At 44.2% G+C, this 17,695-nt stretch overlaps 1 protein-coding gene across 1 annotated transcript; it reads left to right on the plus strand.

Annotated features, from left to right (window-relative positions):
- Window positions 1–767: 767 nt before the first annotated feature.
- On the plus strand, window positions 768–17,695 carry LOC116949598 (activin receptor type-2B-like). The gene is made up of 12 exons (XM_032967070.2): window positions 768–1,038; window positions 1,670–1,769; window positions 5,370–5,571; window positions 6,378–6,490; window positions 9,375–9,526; window positions 10,960–11,106; window positions 11,623–11,766; window positions 12,366–12,514; window positions 12,878–12,992; window positions 14,004–14,142; window positions 14,709–14,839; window positions 15,254–17,695. The coding sequence occupies exons 2-12, from the start codon at window positions 1,715–1,717 to the stop codon at window positions 15,491–15,493; spliced, it is 1,587 nt and encodes a 528-aa protein (XP_032822961.2). The 5' UTR covers window positions 768–1,038; window positions 1,670–1,714; the 3' UTR covers window positions 15,494–17,695.

The following is a 17,695-nucleotide window of genomic DNA, read 5'->3' on the forward strand; positions in this document are numbered from 1 at the left end:
TATCGTGTTTTTTGTATTGTTTGTTGTTGTGATAGAAAAATAGCTTTATAGCTCATCGGATTCCTCCTGCAGGAAAAATACAGAATGCCATTATATTTGAAGTCTCTCAATTAAATTTTGATTTAAAGCTTTCGTGACTGCAGGGATTCATATTCTTGGTTCTTTCGGTAAAGTCACGTAGAAGGGAAACAATAAAATAAAAATAAAACAATAAAATGATCACGAAGTTTCGACTGCAACACAAGCAATCATCAGGTGTGAAAACCACAGCAATACATTTTGAAAAAGTGTGGTTTTTACACCTAATGATGACTGCTTGTGTTGCAGTCGAGACGTCGTGAGAATTGTATTGTTTTATATTTTTATTGTTCCCCTTCTACGTGACTTTACCGAAAGAACCAAGAAAATGCCTCTCAATTAATTCCAGGCGATGTCGCTCCGCCCCATCTCCCGAGAGACCACGCCCCCCACAATACCTGCCCCGCCCCCTTTCCCCACTGCCCCGTCCTCCTTTTCCCTCCTCCCCTGCCCTCCACCCCCGCACGCGCTTGGGCGCGAGAAACATCCGGGTCACGCGCACGTGACCGTGGTGGTGGGGGGCGGCGCGCTTGGGTGGGGGGGGGCGCGCTTGGGTGGGGGGGGCGCGCGCTTGGGTGGGGGGGGCGCGCGCTTGGGTGGGGGGGGCGCGCGCTTGGGTGGGGGGGGGGCGGTTGGGGGTGGGGGGGGGGCGGTTGGGGGTGGGGGGGGGGCGGTTGGGGGTGGGGGGGGGCGCGCTTGGGTGGGGGGGGCGCGCGCGCCACTCGGCGCCATCTTGGACGCGAGCCCGCTCTGCGGGGGAGGCGGAGTGAGCGCCAGGGAGCTGAGGGGAGAGAGAGAGAGAGGAGAGAGGGAGGGAGAGAGCGCCTCACGCGCCTCACGCGCGACACGCAGACGACTCTCGGGGCTCGCTCATGCCGCCGCCGCCGCCAGCGCCGCCACCCTTCTCCCGCCGTCTTCTCCGCGCTCCAGCCGCCGCTGCTGCTGCTGCTCGACTGCCAGGTGGCACCGAGCGGGCTCTGGCGATGAACACGGCGTGATCCGAGGGCCCCCTTGAGACACCCCCCCGGGCTCATCACCCCCCCCCCCCCGGGCTCATCACCCCCCCCCTCCCCCGGGCTCATCACCCCCCCCCCCCGGGCTCATCACCCCCCCCCCCCGGGCTCATCACCCCCCCGGGCTCATCACCCCCCCCCCCGGGCTCATCACCCCCCCCCCCCCGGGCTCATCACCCCCCCCCCCCCCGGGCTCATCACCCCCCCCGGGCTCATCACCCCCCCCGGGCTCATCACCCCCCCCCCCCGGGCTCATCACCCCCCCCCCCCCCGGGCTCATCACCCCCCCCCGGCCCCCCCCCTCGGCCCCCCTCCTCGGCCCCCCCCCCTCGGCCCCCCCCCCTCGCCCCCCCCCCTCGGCCGCCCCCGGCCCCCCCCCAGCCCCCCCCCTCAGCCTCATCACCCCCCCCCCCGGCCTCATCACCCCCCCAGCCCCGCCCCTCGCCCCCCGCCCCCCCCCCCCCCATCCCCGCCCCCCCCCATCCCCGCCCCCTCTCCAGCCCCGTCCCCCCTTCCCATAGGCTCCCTTTGCTCTCAGCTCAATCCCCCCCCCCCGCTTCACCCCCCTCGCCCCCCAGGTGCGCGTGCGGAGGGGCGGGGTTAGAGGGGGCCCTGGCCCCGCCATGGCCGCGTCGCGGTGCGCGATGCTGCTGCTGATGTTAGTGCCGCTCGTCTCGGGTAAGTGGCAACCCGCGGCTCGTTACGATCATTACTTTGTGGGGGGGTTTTTTTGTATCGAAGTTATCTGTACGACGATGGTCGTTCGTCGCTCTTCGTTATTGTGGAGCGACGCGGGGGGAGTTGTTGCCGTAGTGGCGGGAGCGACCGACGGCGTCGTCTCTCGCCCGGTGTCGTCTCGCTGGGCCTGGACGGTGGTGGTGGTCGATCCTGGTGGGGCAAGGGTAATAATATACGATGGGCAGTGCTGAGGGGGGCACGGCCAAGCTCTCGGTGAGGGAGATCATGGGCAGAGCTGGGTGCGCAAACAGTGGCAGAGGGGGAATGATCGGCGGTGATTAATGGGCAGGGCTACAAGGCTGATGGGTTGACCGAGGTGTGAGCGGAAATAATCTGGGAATGTAATCGAGGGGAGAGATGGGCAAGGGCTGAGGCGTGCCCCTGGTGGATTGTAGAGAGAGAGAGCTGGGGCATGACCACGGCGAAGGTTTATATATAAATGTTATCTTCACTGCGTATGGCAATATGTGGAAGAAGCGTCTGCTAGCCACGTGAGATCGCTTCGAGCAGAGAGTTCGTTCTTGATTTGAAGCTTTCGTGACTGCAGGAATCCATACTCTTGGGCTCTTTCGGTAAAGTCACGTAGGTAGACAAATTAATAGATCACGTGACGTTTCGATGGCAACACAAGCAATCGTCATCAGGTGTGACAACCACAGCACGAAAACGGCAGTCGGTAAAGTCACGTACGCGACTGTACCGAAAGAACCCAGACAGTTCGTGTAGGTTTGCAAAACACGCTACGGTGTTTTTTTTACAATGCGGTCCATGGTTTGTGCGGTTGCATGGGTCAACAGTTGCACTCGGATGTCGTGTCTTTAATTGCCCATTTTGATGCTGCGCGGTTGATGGTTACACCGCCAGTGTGAATGTCAAAAAGGCCGAGAAGAGGCGACGTTTTGGTGTTATCGAATGAGTGGTGGTGGTGGGTGGGGGAGGTTTGTTTTCCCTTCATTATGGGACGTCCACTCTGTTCGCGCCAGCGTTCTTCCGGATTTGGGTGAGATGTTGGGATGGCGACAGCAGCGAGATTCCCAGGAATAGTGATCTGGACTCGATGTGCCTAGCTAGGTGGTTGTCGTTTTTAAACGAGCAAAAAATATATATACGCAAACTCCTTTGCAGTTTGCACATCTCTGCGGATATTTGGTGGCAGAATGTTCACCAGTACACAAAACAAGCTTCTCCCATGCCTTCCGCTCATTAGTCTGCCATAAGTTGATCAGTGAGATGGTGGCAATTATCAGCGTATCAGCGGAGCCACCCCCATGTCTTTCCAAGTTTCTGGATGCAGGGCGATCCTTGATTCTCTTTTCACACATCTGTTTTATGTGGGGGTTTTAAAGCCAGGCTTTTATACGTGATAACCCCTATAAATAAATTGTAGTTGCGTCATAGCTCACTCGGCTACCACAGGGACACATCAAGGTTGGCATCTGTGGCATGAATGTTAAGGTGTAAAGCACGTGTGGTGGTTTTGGAAGGCTTTCGTTGGACTATCAAGTGATGGAAATATGCCTCCCAATATAAGTCGATCAGCTGTTAAGAATTATTGCCACAGTTCTCGCGGTGTATGCCCTGTAGAGCATGGACTATGTCATCTGCATGTATGAACTTGCGAGATGACGTCAATGGCAGGTCACTTATATACATTATAGGTGAGGGGGGTAGATTGGCAAGCCGGGCTAGGCCCATGTAATACCTATAAACATTAGTTAGTGAAGAGATTTGTACTGTACAGAAATGTCTTGAAAGAGCATGGAGATATACATCTAAGCATGCATAACTTAGAACTAACAAATTGTGTGCATGTGCCTCTTACACATGACTTAAAATCCCATTGGGATGAAAGAGATGCTTAATTATGGAATGAAACAATGCTGGACTCTGTCTAAGAGCATCGAGCAAACGGCACGCAAAGCACGTGAGGTCATGACATGATTCCACCAAACTCACGTCCTATATACATATGGTCATTCGTCTCATGACCATATGACCTCGTTACATGTTCAAAAACATGTTGCTCTTCATCACTGCCAGATGCACAGAGTACACGACAACAAAATTATACGCGCGTGTACGCGTGCACGCGTGCAGCACGCGCGACTATTTTGAGTTATCCTCTGTTTGCGCTGTTTGGTCGTGATGGCAATCTGTGAACTTTGTATCTCCACAGGGGAGGTTTGTTTTATCACTCGTGTGTGTGTGTGCCTGTAAACATTTCCTTTAGCTTTGTATGTGCATACCCATTTATAAAATAAGTTGTCACGTGAAATGACTCGGATCATTTTGTTTTCAATCTTATAAGTACGGTAATGTGCTTTATGGGAGATTACGTTCATGAGTATTTCCCATCGCTATCTGGAATAAATGCAGTATATGTAATGGAATCACAGAGTACTATAACTCATAGCTGTTTGCCATAGCATTGGGTTATTGATTTTGTAATAACTCTTGCAACAATTTGCGCTTGGTGGTACTAGTATTTGTAGAATGATAATATTTAGTCGCTACAGCACGTAACTTTGTTGTAGATTTATTCACTGATTTCAATAGGGTATGTATGTTGAACTTCTCTTTCGCACCGTCCATAGCCAACTGCGCTCATCAGAGGTGCAGGGGAATGACAAACTAAACACAAAAATCGTCTCTTGAACAGTGAAAGTAACCATGGTTTGTGTCGGTTAACCATTGCATTAATTACAGCACTTATAAAATAAGCAATATCAATGAGCAGAGTTTAATTTGCAAACTTACTTTTAAAGTTGTTCAAATGTAACAAGTGTTGAATAGCTCTAAATATGTGCTATGATGCAGTCACATGTGTGTTGGCTTAACATGGTTTATTAATTAATATTGTACCTTTTAATATTTGTAATGTTTATTGCTGGATTATTACAAAGTTAATGTTTCCATAAAAACTAAATCTAAGTTTGAATGTGTGTTTTACATTGGTTGGAGTGGTGACACTTAGCTATGAACCTGGTGACCTCAGATTGATTCCCATCCAAAGCCAACATCCGTGCGAGCCATATCTGGACTAATCTTGGCACTCCCCCCATTCACCAAAGCACACCGACCAGCATGGTAAACTATGGCCAAAGAAGCCCCGTGACTGACACAGCATGGAGACTTAAGCAGTGGATAGAGCTGTGAATTCCCATCCAAAGCCAACATCGGTGCAAGTCATATCTACACTGATCCTGCCACTCCCGTCCCCCATTCACCAAAGCACATCGACCAGCATGGTGAACTATGGCCAAAGAAGCCCCGTAACTGACACAGCATGGAGACTCAAGCAGTGGTTAGAGCTGTGAATTCCCATCCAAAGCCAACATCGGTGCAAGTCATATCTACACTGATCCTGCCACTCCCGTCCCCCATTCACCAAAGCACATCGACCAGCATGGTGAACTATGGCCAAAGAAGCCCCGTAACTGACACAGCATGGAGACTCAAGCAGTGGTTAGAGCTGTAAATACGTCGGGGGGGAGCGTTGTCTGGTGCCGTCTGATCGGACATATAATTTTTTTTTTACAGCGGCCAGTGTGTTGGAGAGCCACACCACAGAGTGCGAGTACTTCAACGCTCACTGGCAGAAGTACAACACCAGCCGCAGTGGCACCGAGGGGTGCGAGGGCGACAAGCGGAAGCACTGCTTCGCCTCTTGGACCAACAACTCGGGCAGCGTGGAGCTTGTGCGCAAGGGTTGCTGGCTCGACGACTTCAACTGCTATAACAGGTCTGCACTGCGGGATGGACACCTGCTGTTCCATGTTCCCACGGTCAAACGTGGAATTGGCCTGTCGACGACTGCAATTTTCAAATAGTGCTTCATATTGCACTGTGGAAATCTTGTGAACTCATGGAAGTGTAAAGGTATTTATATTTAAAAAAAAAAACATTGGGAGAAGTGACATTCATAATCCTCCTTTGAAAATTATAGCAAGAGTAACTTGTGGTACGGTTGCGAGATGTTAATTTCCTTGCCTGGTAAACCGAAGGTCGTGGATTCGATCCCGACCCTGACAGCCTGCTCTATATTTGGAGTTTGCGTGTTCTCGCTGTGGTCATGTGGATTTTTCTCCGAGTCCTCCGGTTTTTCCCGCCACATGTAGAGACATGAAAAGCTACTTCGTGCAGCTATCAATTATGGCCAGGTCGCTTGTGTTAAAGAGCGATAGATAGCTCAGTGGGCCTGACCTGCTAAAATAAAAATAGTAGTTTAAACATCTCGTTCAGTTTCGTTTTGAAAATGGGGAACTTTCCTTTAAAAATAACTGTTGATTGCTCTGTAGCTCTGGCTGACATGACATTTGGCTGTGCATACCCACAAAGCTTTCACAGTCTATGGCTACATGTAAATCTCATTAAGCGAAGCCCGTTTTTATTGCTGTTTAATATACCCTCACTTTATAAAAAATATTCCCACCTCATTTTGAACACAATTAGTTGCAACGCTTGAGTGCTTGATAGAAATATCAGCTTAATAAGGGCTCTCTGTTGCACTGTTTTGACGACCATGTATTTATCTGTTTCATTCTGCAGAGGGGAGTGCACTGAAACTAAGGAAACGCCGAGCGTTTTCTTCTGCTGCTGCGAGGGGAATTTCTGCAACAAGAAGTTCAACCATATGCCTGTCATTCAACCAGCGACAACAGGTACGTTTAAAACATTGTTTCCAAGTGCAATAGCAATGCAAATTGTCTTCTGAGCACCTGAAAAACGAGGTCGCCTGGAAGGGGGATGGCAAGGGATCAAGTACGTGTGGTTAATGCAGACATGATTCCTTGCAAAGGGTTTTGCAAGGAATCATGTCTGCTTTCTTGCCAGAAAGGGTGAAACCTATTCTTATGGTTTCATGTACTCATATGTGCCAGTCTTTGTGTTATCCTCTTGTGAAGTTGGGTATATTCCTGGTAGTCTGGGTTCACACTAACCACTCCTTTTGGCATTGGACTTCTCAATGTAGGACCCATGTTGTTGTCAGTGAACTAATGGCATTCTAGTATCATGCTGATAAAATGTGTGTGTGTTTTTACAGTTGATTTACATGATTTATTTTCGTTTAATTATATTCAAACATCGTCAGTACATTTATGTTGATGGTGCAGGTTAGTGTTGATTTTTTCGCTTTCATCTGTTTTTAATTGGGTAACTAGAATAGGCCCAATACATTTATATTCCAAGTGCCCTGTAGGATGGTACTTTATTAAAAATGCAAATGTGACCTATAATTATCTGGTCTTGGAAGGAACTCGATGACCTATGTATAGATGTGTCGTATATTTCACTTTTCTCCTGTTTATGAATGCATGTCTATCATATGTTCCTTAAAGAGCTCGTTCATTTTCAATAGTATACATGCAAATTGTATTTATATTCCAAATAATGCCTGGTATTGTCAATGTTTCATCTACCATTAATGTCTTTCTAGCACACTATATTACTAATCTTGATATTAAAAAAAGAATTGTTTCCCATGCTTAGTTAATCCCCTCAGAGTTGTAAAAAGTGCAATACAAAATATGCGGATTGAACATAAAAAAACAACTTTTACCAAGAAGAAGTCGTCTACTTGAAACGTTCCTGTTGTCATTCTCGAAAACCATTGGCATATGCTGCTGCTCCCGTTTTCTCTTAATTATTTTAATTCAATGAAGGAGGTTGGATTGCAGCCCTCGGGCACTTAACACCACAATTGCATAATTATTATATCCTTTTCATGAGACCGAGCATCCTTTTCATGAGACCGAGCATGACAATAAATATTTTGAGTTGGGTTGGCAAAACATTTTAGGCGATGTTAAAATATCTCTGCCCTTTTACTTGATGTTCTTTTTTTTTATCTTCGTGGCTAAAGAAACCAAATTTGTTGTCAAATTTTGGATTTCTGTCATTCTCTATTTGTACGCATTTTGGAAACATCCTGGCAGTCGATGGGCGCTAGGTTTGAGTGTCCATGGCTTGTAGTGAACATTACGTGACAATCATTTTCCTATTTTACCAAGGATTGAGTTACTCTGTTTTGTGACCGCTTGAGAACACTTGTCAAATAGGTTTACGATAGAGAGTGGGAGAGCCATGTACATAGCATTACATTGTAAATGATGTGGGATTGCACAACACTGCTTTGGCAAAGGAACTATGGCTTCAAATGTTTGGTTCGTGTTTTCTTTTATGGAAGTATGTTGTTGGAATTTTTTCACACTACGTAACCAACCGTGCAAATCGGAGGTGCGGGGGGGGGGGTCAACAAACTCAACACACAAACAAAATGAATAGGTGACATTTCAGGCAAAGGCCCAATTTTAATGGGGATGCACTCTCGTTGAACATGGAATATTTTTTTTTATATCTTATTAGTGTAGCAACAGCATTTACAGATGTAACCCATCGCTTCATACATTGGATACCCGTTTTATATTCAGTAGGGCTATTAAAATACCCGTTGAACATTTCACGGTTGTACAGTGATATATTTTAGAGGTGCTCAGTTTAACCTACGTGTTGTACTTTTGTGGTACAAGAGCTGTTGTAAAAGCATCAGGGTGGACCTTGGTCATGGAACAAAAACTACAGCAAGATTGTTTTTATGGCTGTAACAATGTTTTAAGACCATGTAGCATTGGACATTTCCACATCATTAAAAATATAACACCTTTGAGTGTCAAAGTGATTTTGAGCTCAAATGAACATTAAAGCTGTGCACCTCTCATTTTAAATCCCTGAGCCAGTGGTGGACAATTCACATTCCTATCCGGGGGCGAGCTTATTCATCGGACAACCACTGTTGATTTCCCAACAAAGTGGTACCAATTTTAGAGACCCCCAGAGGGATGATGGACGGAGTCAACTCCCAGCCAGCATTTAAACTCTCAACCTGATTACGAGTCGCTCACTACCCTTGAGCCACCAGGCCAGAAACTTTAACATTTTAGCACAGGCTGTGATGTATTGCTTTTATAATTTATAAAATTAAAACATACATGTAGTTTATATATATGCAGCATAATGTTTATCTAAAATTAATTAAATTCTTAAATGTATTGTACATATGTAATCCGACTGAGGGGAGCTGTTAATGGAGTACGAACTCGCAATAAGTGTTAATGGGTTGAATCATCTCTCCGGAGGTAGAGAGATTGGTCCTCTTCAGAGGGATGTGGTATTTTCAACATCTCAGGGCCACCAACAGAGATGTGAGCACTATCGCAACACCAACTGCTGGGTGTACGGAGACACTTAGGACCTCACTCTACACTAAATGTTTGTACAGTAAAACCTTGGATTGCGAGCATAATTCGTTCTGGAAACGTGTTCGTAATCCAAAGCACTCGTATATCAGTTGTGATCACGTGACACTCGGCAGACAAAGCGTATAAGTACTGCTCGTATTGCAAGACCCCGCTCGTTTATCAAATTAATATTTACTCGCGGACCAAGTTACTTGCAATCCAAGGTTTTACTGTACTTGAAACGAAATGTCCGCATACCTGGTGTTGTGCAAGCTGCTAAGGTGTTGATGTGGTGGTGGTGTGGCAGGTCCAGTAGCAGTGAGCAGCCGCCCAAGTGCATTTAACACTGCCGTCTACTCCTTCATCCCCATACTGGCCGTCTCCCTGGTAGCACTGCTGGTCTTTTGGGTTTATCGCCAGCGCAAGGTACCATATGCCCAAGTGGAAGCACCCTCCGAGGTAACGCTGCCAAGTCCTTGTTTTGTCTCTCAATAAGTCCGTAACACAGATGCTCAATCAGATTAGGGCATTTGGCGAATGGATATAATACATTAAACGGTGGATTATTCGTATGATTGTATAGGAGTATTCTCTACAATGTACTCCGACGGTTGTTATATGGGTTATGATTAATTTAAGATTAATTTCGAGAAGTTTATTTTCTTCGTCTAATATGGTGTTTTGAGCATTCTAGAAACGGAAATTATTATTTGAGCTAAATGGCCTTAGATCATTTACGTATTGCTAAAATAGCACTTTCTGTTAGAGATTCCTTGGTACACTTAACATCAAAAAGGGGGGAATTGATGCCCTCTCGTGGTATTTTTGAACAGCGTAATGTTGGGAATGCTTTCTTTAGAGCAATCAACTCGAATAACTGTACAATGCGTAGCGTTTGGATTGTGGTTCACATATGTTTGGCATTTTGCCATCTCAGCAGGTGGCTAGCCCACTCCATAATTTTTTCAACCAGACTGGATATTTTTTTTTCCTTTGTGGCAAACATGGTTGGTTAGTTAATAAAACAAATATATGTAATGTAATGATGAGGACATTTGGCAGTCTCTTAATGGCTCAATCTGTTGGGTTTTCCCGTGAAAGTTAACATGCGTAAAAAGCTAATAGCGCTAATGGAAGCAGATGTTCATGCAGGTGGCAGATTAATTCAACATTGCTGCAGGGAGGATTATAATTAATGGTAAAGGTTTTTTTTATGTTGTTGCAAAGACATACAATACTTCAGCTAATACATGTATATTAACATGCACTTTAAATAATGTATGGGTTATAAAATGGAGTTGAGGAATCAAGGTAACATCATACATTACATTCAGACAGGTCTAGACAACAGGCATCCACCAATGATCAAACAGTACCCTCTACAGATTATTTTGAATTCAAAATTTATTAATCCCCCCCCCCCCCACAACAGCAGGTTGTCGTGGGGAAGCAGATAAAAGACACAATGGATCATTTATTAATATCTGCATGTGGAGTAAATGATCTGAAATATTTTGTATTTACTCATACAGTACATGTTTTCTAGAGAATGTATCTTTGAATAACCTGCGTAGCAATAGGTAAAGCTAATCTTTGGTCTATCCTGTCCGTTGTAATAAGATAAATCTCGTGAAATTTGAATATGTTCGAAGCTGGATATAAGACCACCCCTTTAGAGTAAGGCCAGGTGTGCTTGTATTCAAGAGTGCCTGTACCAGAAGTTGGCCTTTTTATTCCCAATTTTTGCTTAGCAGAACCATAAGGTGTGCTTACATCCAAATGCTGCTGTATATTCCTCGGCTGTTCGCCTTGTTACCCTGCTAGCATTGTCGGTAGAGAGCTATCTCAAAGATCTGACGCATGAATGTTGCGACCATCTCCACTCGTGGCAGGAGGAATCTAATGGAGCGTCGTCACCACCTCTGGCTGAGCTCAAGCCCATCCAGCTGCTTGAAGTGAAGGCCATGGGCCACTTTGGTTCGGTGTGGAAAGCCCGCCTCCTCGGTGACCTTGTGGCAGTGAAGATATTCACCGTTAAGGTATAGAATATTTTCAGTTTTCCATAATCCTTAGAGAAATATCAATGCATTACGTGCTTTCAGATGCGCTTCTGCGGCTGTCTGGAACTCTCTTCCTTCCAATATTAGAAAGCCACTGGGGCTTTGCAGTTTCAAATCTCGGTTGAAAACGAATGTCTTTAGAATTGATTTTGTGTTTAGTTTGTTGTCCTTCCCCTTTACCTCCGGTTAGCACGGTTGGCTATGTACGGTACAAAAGAAGTTCGACATGCATACGATATGTTTTCTGTCAAGTAATAGGAATGATAAAATGCACGTTTTCCACTCAATGAGTTTTGACTAGATTTTACACTGGAGCCTAACTGGGATCCCTCTAGCTCTTTCAGTGTTTTTAATCTATTAGAAATGTATTTTCTTATCCATTCACCTATCTGAAATGGCATTTATCTACATTTGTGCAGGTTTGTGTGTAACGTACATCGTCACAAGGTGTATAATTGTGCCATCTGCTCATATTTTTATGTTTATTTGCCACAGGAGAGACGCTCGTGGGAAAATGAGATTGATATCTTCAAAACAGCTGGAGTGGCACATGAAAACCTGCTGCATTTCATTGCTGCTGAGAAGCGTGTATCAGGGCTTGACACTGAGTACTGGCTTATCACCACATTCCATGAGAAGGTACGGCTGTCGCATTGGTAAACCTTTAATGTTGACAATTTACAGACAGTATATGGTGCCTTATCAATGAACCTGAGCATTGCAACCCAAAAGTAAAATCCATTAACTTTTATTTATGCAGCTAGAATTTTTTTTCTCAAATTGACTTCAAGATAAATGTTACTTCTGAATTTCTATAAACTAGATGAGAGATATTTTAGAAATGTGCTTACACAGTACTCAATATTTTGTGAAGTGCATATTTTACACGCATATATTGTGTATTGTGTTATTATTCTTTTCCATTGATTGTGGCCAATTAACTAATCAAACACAATGGTCTCATTTACTAAATTCAGATCAAATCATATTTTGGACTTATTAGCCAATTCCCTCTGGACCATTGATTCCCAGTAGCATTTGTTTAAGCAGGCAAACTTTGGACCAGTTTAGACTTTGAGGCTCATTCGCAGAGTGTGTGGCCTATTGCACAAATGCTGCTGGCTTACTTGATACGATAGTTTTAATACTACTTGGCAAGAAACCTGTACAATAATGTAAAGTGTGCACGGAAGATGGAGGAGACTGGCTGAACTCGCAATCTTGGCTCGTGTGTGCAGGGATCTCTGGCGGAGTACCTTAAAGGCAACGTGCTGTCCTGGAGGGAGCTTTGTCACGTGGCAGAGACGATGGCCCGGGGTCTGGCCTACCTACATGAGGATATTGTCAGCCCCAAGGGAGAACTCATTAAACCTGCTATTGCACACAGGTTAATTCGGCATCAGCATCTGTTTGCCTTGCCCACCATTTTGCACGTTCGAATGTTATTCAATGTTTTATGCTTTGTGATTTAGCCAGACTTACATTACGGTTGAGATAAGAAGCCACCTGGAAGGTGTACCTGATACATTAATTTTTGTCTTTTATATTTGTGAAGCAATATGCCATTAAAATTGATTGTTTTTCATTATTGCATTTATTAATGTTACCTTTTGACACAACTCATGACTTATCATAGTTGTATTTATTCTTGTATAGATTTTTAGCATCGTACATCACATGATGCAATGAACACATGTATTACATGTGCATTTATTTGAAAATGCTGCTTGTGTGATATGATGACATGTAGGGACATAAAGAGCCGGAATATTCTGCTTAAGGGGGACCTTACAGCTTGCATCGCAGACTTTGGATTGGCAGTCAAATTTGCACCGGGCAAACCTGCGGGCGATACCCATGGGCAGGTATGTTGCCAAACATTGCTTGTTGTCAATGCCATCTTGTGAATATTTTAGTTTATATTTTATGCCCAAAAACACTTGTTTACATCTGTTAAAGTTCCAAAACAATATTGCAAAAATGTATAAATGTACATTGTAGTAAGCTCACTGACATAGATGGTTTAAAAAAATACATAAAGGTTTTAAACTGGACTACGCATGCCTACTTTTGTACGGCATCATGTAGAGATAAACAACAGCAACAAAAGCTATAAATGAAGGTCTAGGTTCTTTAGCCATTGAGCGTGTCGATTGTGAGCTGGTCCATTGCTTTGCACACTAATTTACATTTCTTATAATTGAGTGATTTCATAATAAAGGTTTTATCTGATTGGTAGAACGAAGTTTGCCAATAGCAGAATGAGGTACTGCATTAATTGGGGTAGATTTATTACAATAATGCTGCTTTGGCGATGCCAACATCAGTTGGTGGCATTTGAGAAAATAATTTCAGAATTGCAGTGTTAAGGTATGTAAATGTTTACAATGTAACTGAATATGAAACGTAGCATTTCGAGTTTTCGTATGCTGTCAGATATAAAAATGTAAATAAATATTTGCTTACACTATTCATAAATTTAATTGTAGACATTGCAATATTCAAATGTATTAAACGTGCTACTCAGTAAATTAGTTGACATTGACGCAGCTATCAAGTTTATGAATATTTAATATTTATTTACTGGAAGGTGTGTAACATGTTTTCGGAAGCAGAGTTTTCATATGTTAAGTAACACTTGTTGCAAAGCTTGATTTGGATGTGACTCAAACAATAGTTTTGTTGAAACGATTGTAAGACACTGCGTTCAATCGTGGCATTGATGGACCTACTGTTGGAACTTTTGGTAAGTGGGACGCATTGTATGACTTATGGTGGCACTTCATCATTCAGTGTTGCTTGCCACACAGTCTACTGCCAGGCTAATGTCTTGCAGCAGAAGGAATCTACGTGTGGGTGGGGTGTTCTCATTTCAGGTGGGTACTCTGCGCTACATGGCTCCCGAAATACTGGAGGGAGCCATCCACTTCCAGCGCGACTCTTTCTTGCGCATCGATGTTTATGCATTGGGCCTGGTGCTCTGGGAGCTTGCCTGGCGCTGCACAGTTATCGAAGGTAGGCTGCAATCGAGAGTGCTTGCGTTGAGCGCTTTTTGAGCAGCAATACTTTTAATGTCTCGTGTTACAGAACAAGCAAAGTTCCATTCACTCCTGTAAAAAATATTGTCTTGTTAATTTCACTAGCCACAGCTCCATAGTTCTACATTGCATTAGTTCTTAAACCATCGATCCTAATGGCACTGTACACATCCTTCACTAATATACATCGGCATATTTGGAAAGTGGAACAGCACAGCAGCTGTTATTATTTCCAATGTGTCTCCTGGTAAAGCACCACTATGTGTAATTATAATTAAAGTCTGTTTTGAATTGTGTTCTTGCAGTTTGTGAGTACTTCTAATTCTTGATTGTATTTACTGCATTGTGCATGATAAAAACGTGTATTACTTTTCAAGACAATAGTCACACTATTTACCAGAATATCACAATCTGTTTACTTACAAGTAAATCACAAAACCTTTACTGTGTGCCTTTAAAAATTCCTGCGTATTCGTCGAGCTTACGTTTCACCGTGACACCATGATTTGTGATGATTGTGATGGTTTTTTTTACCAATTCCAGAACGAGTGGGTGAATTCTCACTCCCGTTTGAGGAGGAGCTAGGGAAACATCTCTCCCTGGAGGAAATGCAGGACCTGGTGGTGCAGAAGAGGGTCCGGCCGACAATGAAAGATTGTTGGAGGAAACATCCGGTACACACCTGCTCGTTTTCACAAAAATCTCTATATGATCGTAATCTTTTTCCGTTTTGGATTATGCATGGCAAATGTCACCCCTCTACTTGGCAGACGGAATACCTGTTTGCGGCCCAGGTTCTGAGTCACCCCAAAGGGGGGAGACAGCTACCACCCGGGGGTGCCTTCTCAAATGTTTGAAATGCGATGCTGAGCGCTTGAGACGCTCCGACGCATAGGACGCTAGATCAAAAACAAGTCGCACGTCAAAAACAATGAGTTTTATTCGTACAACCTCTCTCGGCCCTCGTGTGCAACAGCTACCAAGTGGTTAGTGTACCTAAACGTCACCGTGATTATTAGTTGATGATTGCAAAAAAAAAGATTATTTATAGTTTAAAATCTGAATTGGTACTGTTGCGTTATTTCCAGGGCATGTCTCTGTTGTGCGAGACCATGGAGGAGTGCTGGGACCACGAGGCCGAGGCCCGGCTCTCAGCCGGCTGCGTGGAGGAGCGCGTGCAGACCATGCGCAGGATATCCAGCAGCAGCGGCAACAACAACAACAATGCTGGCAGCATAGGCCCCGTCGATGACGGCACCGCTGTGTTGGCAATGGCCATTACGTCGCTGGCCAATGGACACCTCGCAGCCGAGCGGCTGCAAATTTAATAACACTCTCACTTTTTGGAGAATTTTTATTTCCGCCGAAGAAAACTTTTTAAAGTTTGCTCATTGAGTCCCCTTTCTCCAAGCCGAACCTTCGCAAGCCACCACACGTTCTTAACCCTGGTGTGGAAAGTACTTTTTTTTCCTGAAAATTACTGTGAAAATCTTACACTGGGAATAATTCTGGACTATATCCTCAGCAGTTTCAAAATGGGACGGAGTACCATGCGTGTAAATATGTATTCTGTAACGACTGAAGCAGATGTGGTGCTTCACCAAGGCTCATGCCAACACCTCAAAAACATAGGTATATGTTCACCATTGCATCTCTTAGTGTATGTAAACTAAACTAGGACAGGAAATGTTTTTTTTAATTTTAGACTGTGTCATTGGGAAAAAAATAACAACCCATTGTGGGAAGCAGCTCACCAATTTTCAGAATTGTAAAATGTGTAGTGGTATTTTTTTATCTGCTCTTTTCATCTTTCATTTGCTGTGAAAATGTTTTTTTTGTTTTGTTTTCACGGCACATTTGGAAACGTGTGCCAACATGCCAGCAGGACACTACGTCAAGTGCAACATGCAGCTAGCAAGTAGATCGTCGGTTCCCCTCCGTGCCAAAGTGCAGTTGGCAAAGACTGAATGGAACGCCACCCGCTTTTGCGAGAAATCTTTGTCAAGAGGCAGCTGTGGGATAAGTGCAGCGAAGACGTGCTGAGTTCGTGAGCACGTGTTGCTCAGCAATCCACTTTTTTGACCGGAACAAACCTCAGCATTTATTTGCATCGACACTTATTTCGCGGTTGTGTGTAGCGCTACGCATGATCAACGACGCTCACTACCGAAACGTGGTCATTCGTGGTTATACGATGATCTTACAACGAGCTGTGTTATGATTTTCAATCTTAAACCTTTACTACCGTTTATTAAAGGCCATTTCTGAATGCTCATTCATGATCATTAGCTCTACAACGTTTCCTTAATTTAACAACTCACGTTTTGAATTTAAAAACTTGACCCAAAATATTCTCATTTCATTTTAAATCAGGTCAATAAAGATTGCTAAAGATGTTTGTAAAACAGATGTGTTGCCATAATATTCAGGTAGTAGATAACCTAACGGGCTTAAGTTATGGTTATGTGCGTAGTACTGTAATGGCTAACATTTCTGCTTATACATTTGCTCTCGCTGTACACACTGCTCATGAAAAACAGACTTCAAGCGCCTGCATACAACGGGTGCTTCAGTTTGTAAAGCATTTTTGTGCTTTGGCCAACAAGATAATTTATGGTCATTTTTACATCTCACTTTTAACAGGTTGCTGTCAGCCACTGTATTCGTTAATTCTCTTCAAACGTAGATGTTGAATCTGCGTACACTCGGACAATAGGCCGTACATCTTCAACTATGCAGGGCCACAACATCGGTAGATGTTAAGCCATTGAGACTTCATCGAGATCTCACCCCAATACAGTATTCGAATGTGTCACATTGCATTTTGTGTTGATATCAGCATAAGTAACCAACTCAATGTTAATTTTCATGCTACTGCACGAGGTGCAAAAAAAAGTTGCAAAACCTGCATGCCGAGTGCATATCTCAGGGTGCATGAACTGCCTTCAGGCTTGTTAACTATGACTGCACAGCACTGGTTACATTCACCACCAAAGTGTTCAATCGCATCACAATTCATTGAGATGCTTAACATCAACGAACAAACAAGCAAGACTCAATACTGCATTCTTAATTTCGCAATGCTACAAACATTGCACGTGTGGTTACCTATTTGCTGTATGCCTAATCTTTTGAAAATACCATCCCTGCTCATAATACCTCGTTTTTACCGATGCTGTATGTTACGAAAAATGGTGGTAACTTGAAACAATATTTCACAGTGTTGTGTTAACCGTTTCGCATCGTTAGGAACTACCGATTCCTCCTTGTGCACACTGCGATTCTTTGACGGCCCAATTTTGGAAGCCCACTGCACGGTTGCTCATCCATCTGTTTTCAGAGGTATAATTGTACAGAATGCAGGTGAAACAACTTTGTCGGCGGTATTGTTCAACATAGCTGCTGTATTAGAAAAAACTTTATAATATACACTACTTATAAAAAATGTAAATAGAATGTAATGTGAAAAAAAGCAATTTTTGTACATTACTATTAATGTAAATGAGTAGTAAATGTCCTACTTATGTGCA

Source organism: Petromyzon marinus, chromosome 2 (genome assembly GCF_048934315.1).
Source record: "Petromyzon marinus isolate PM22_M1 ecotype Great Lakes invasive population chromosome 2, UKy_Petmar_22M1.pri1.0, whole genome shotgun sequence".
Lineage (NCBI taxonomy): Eukaryota > Metazoa > Chordata > Hyperoartia > Petromyzontiformes > Petromyzontidae > Petromyzon > Petromyzon marinus.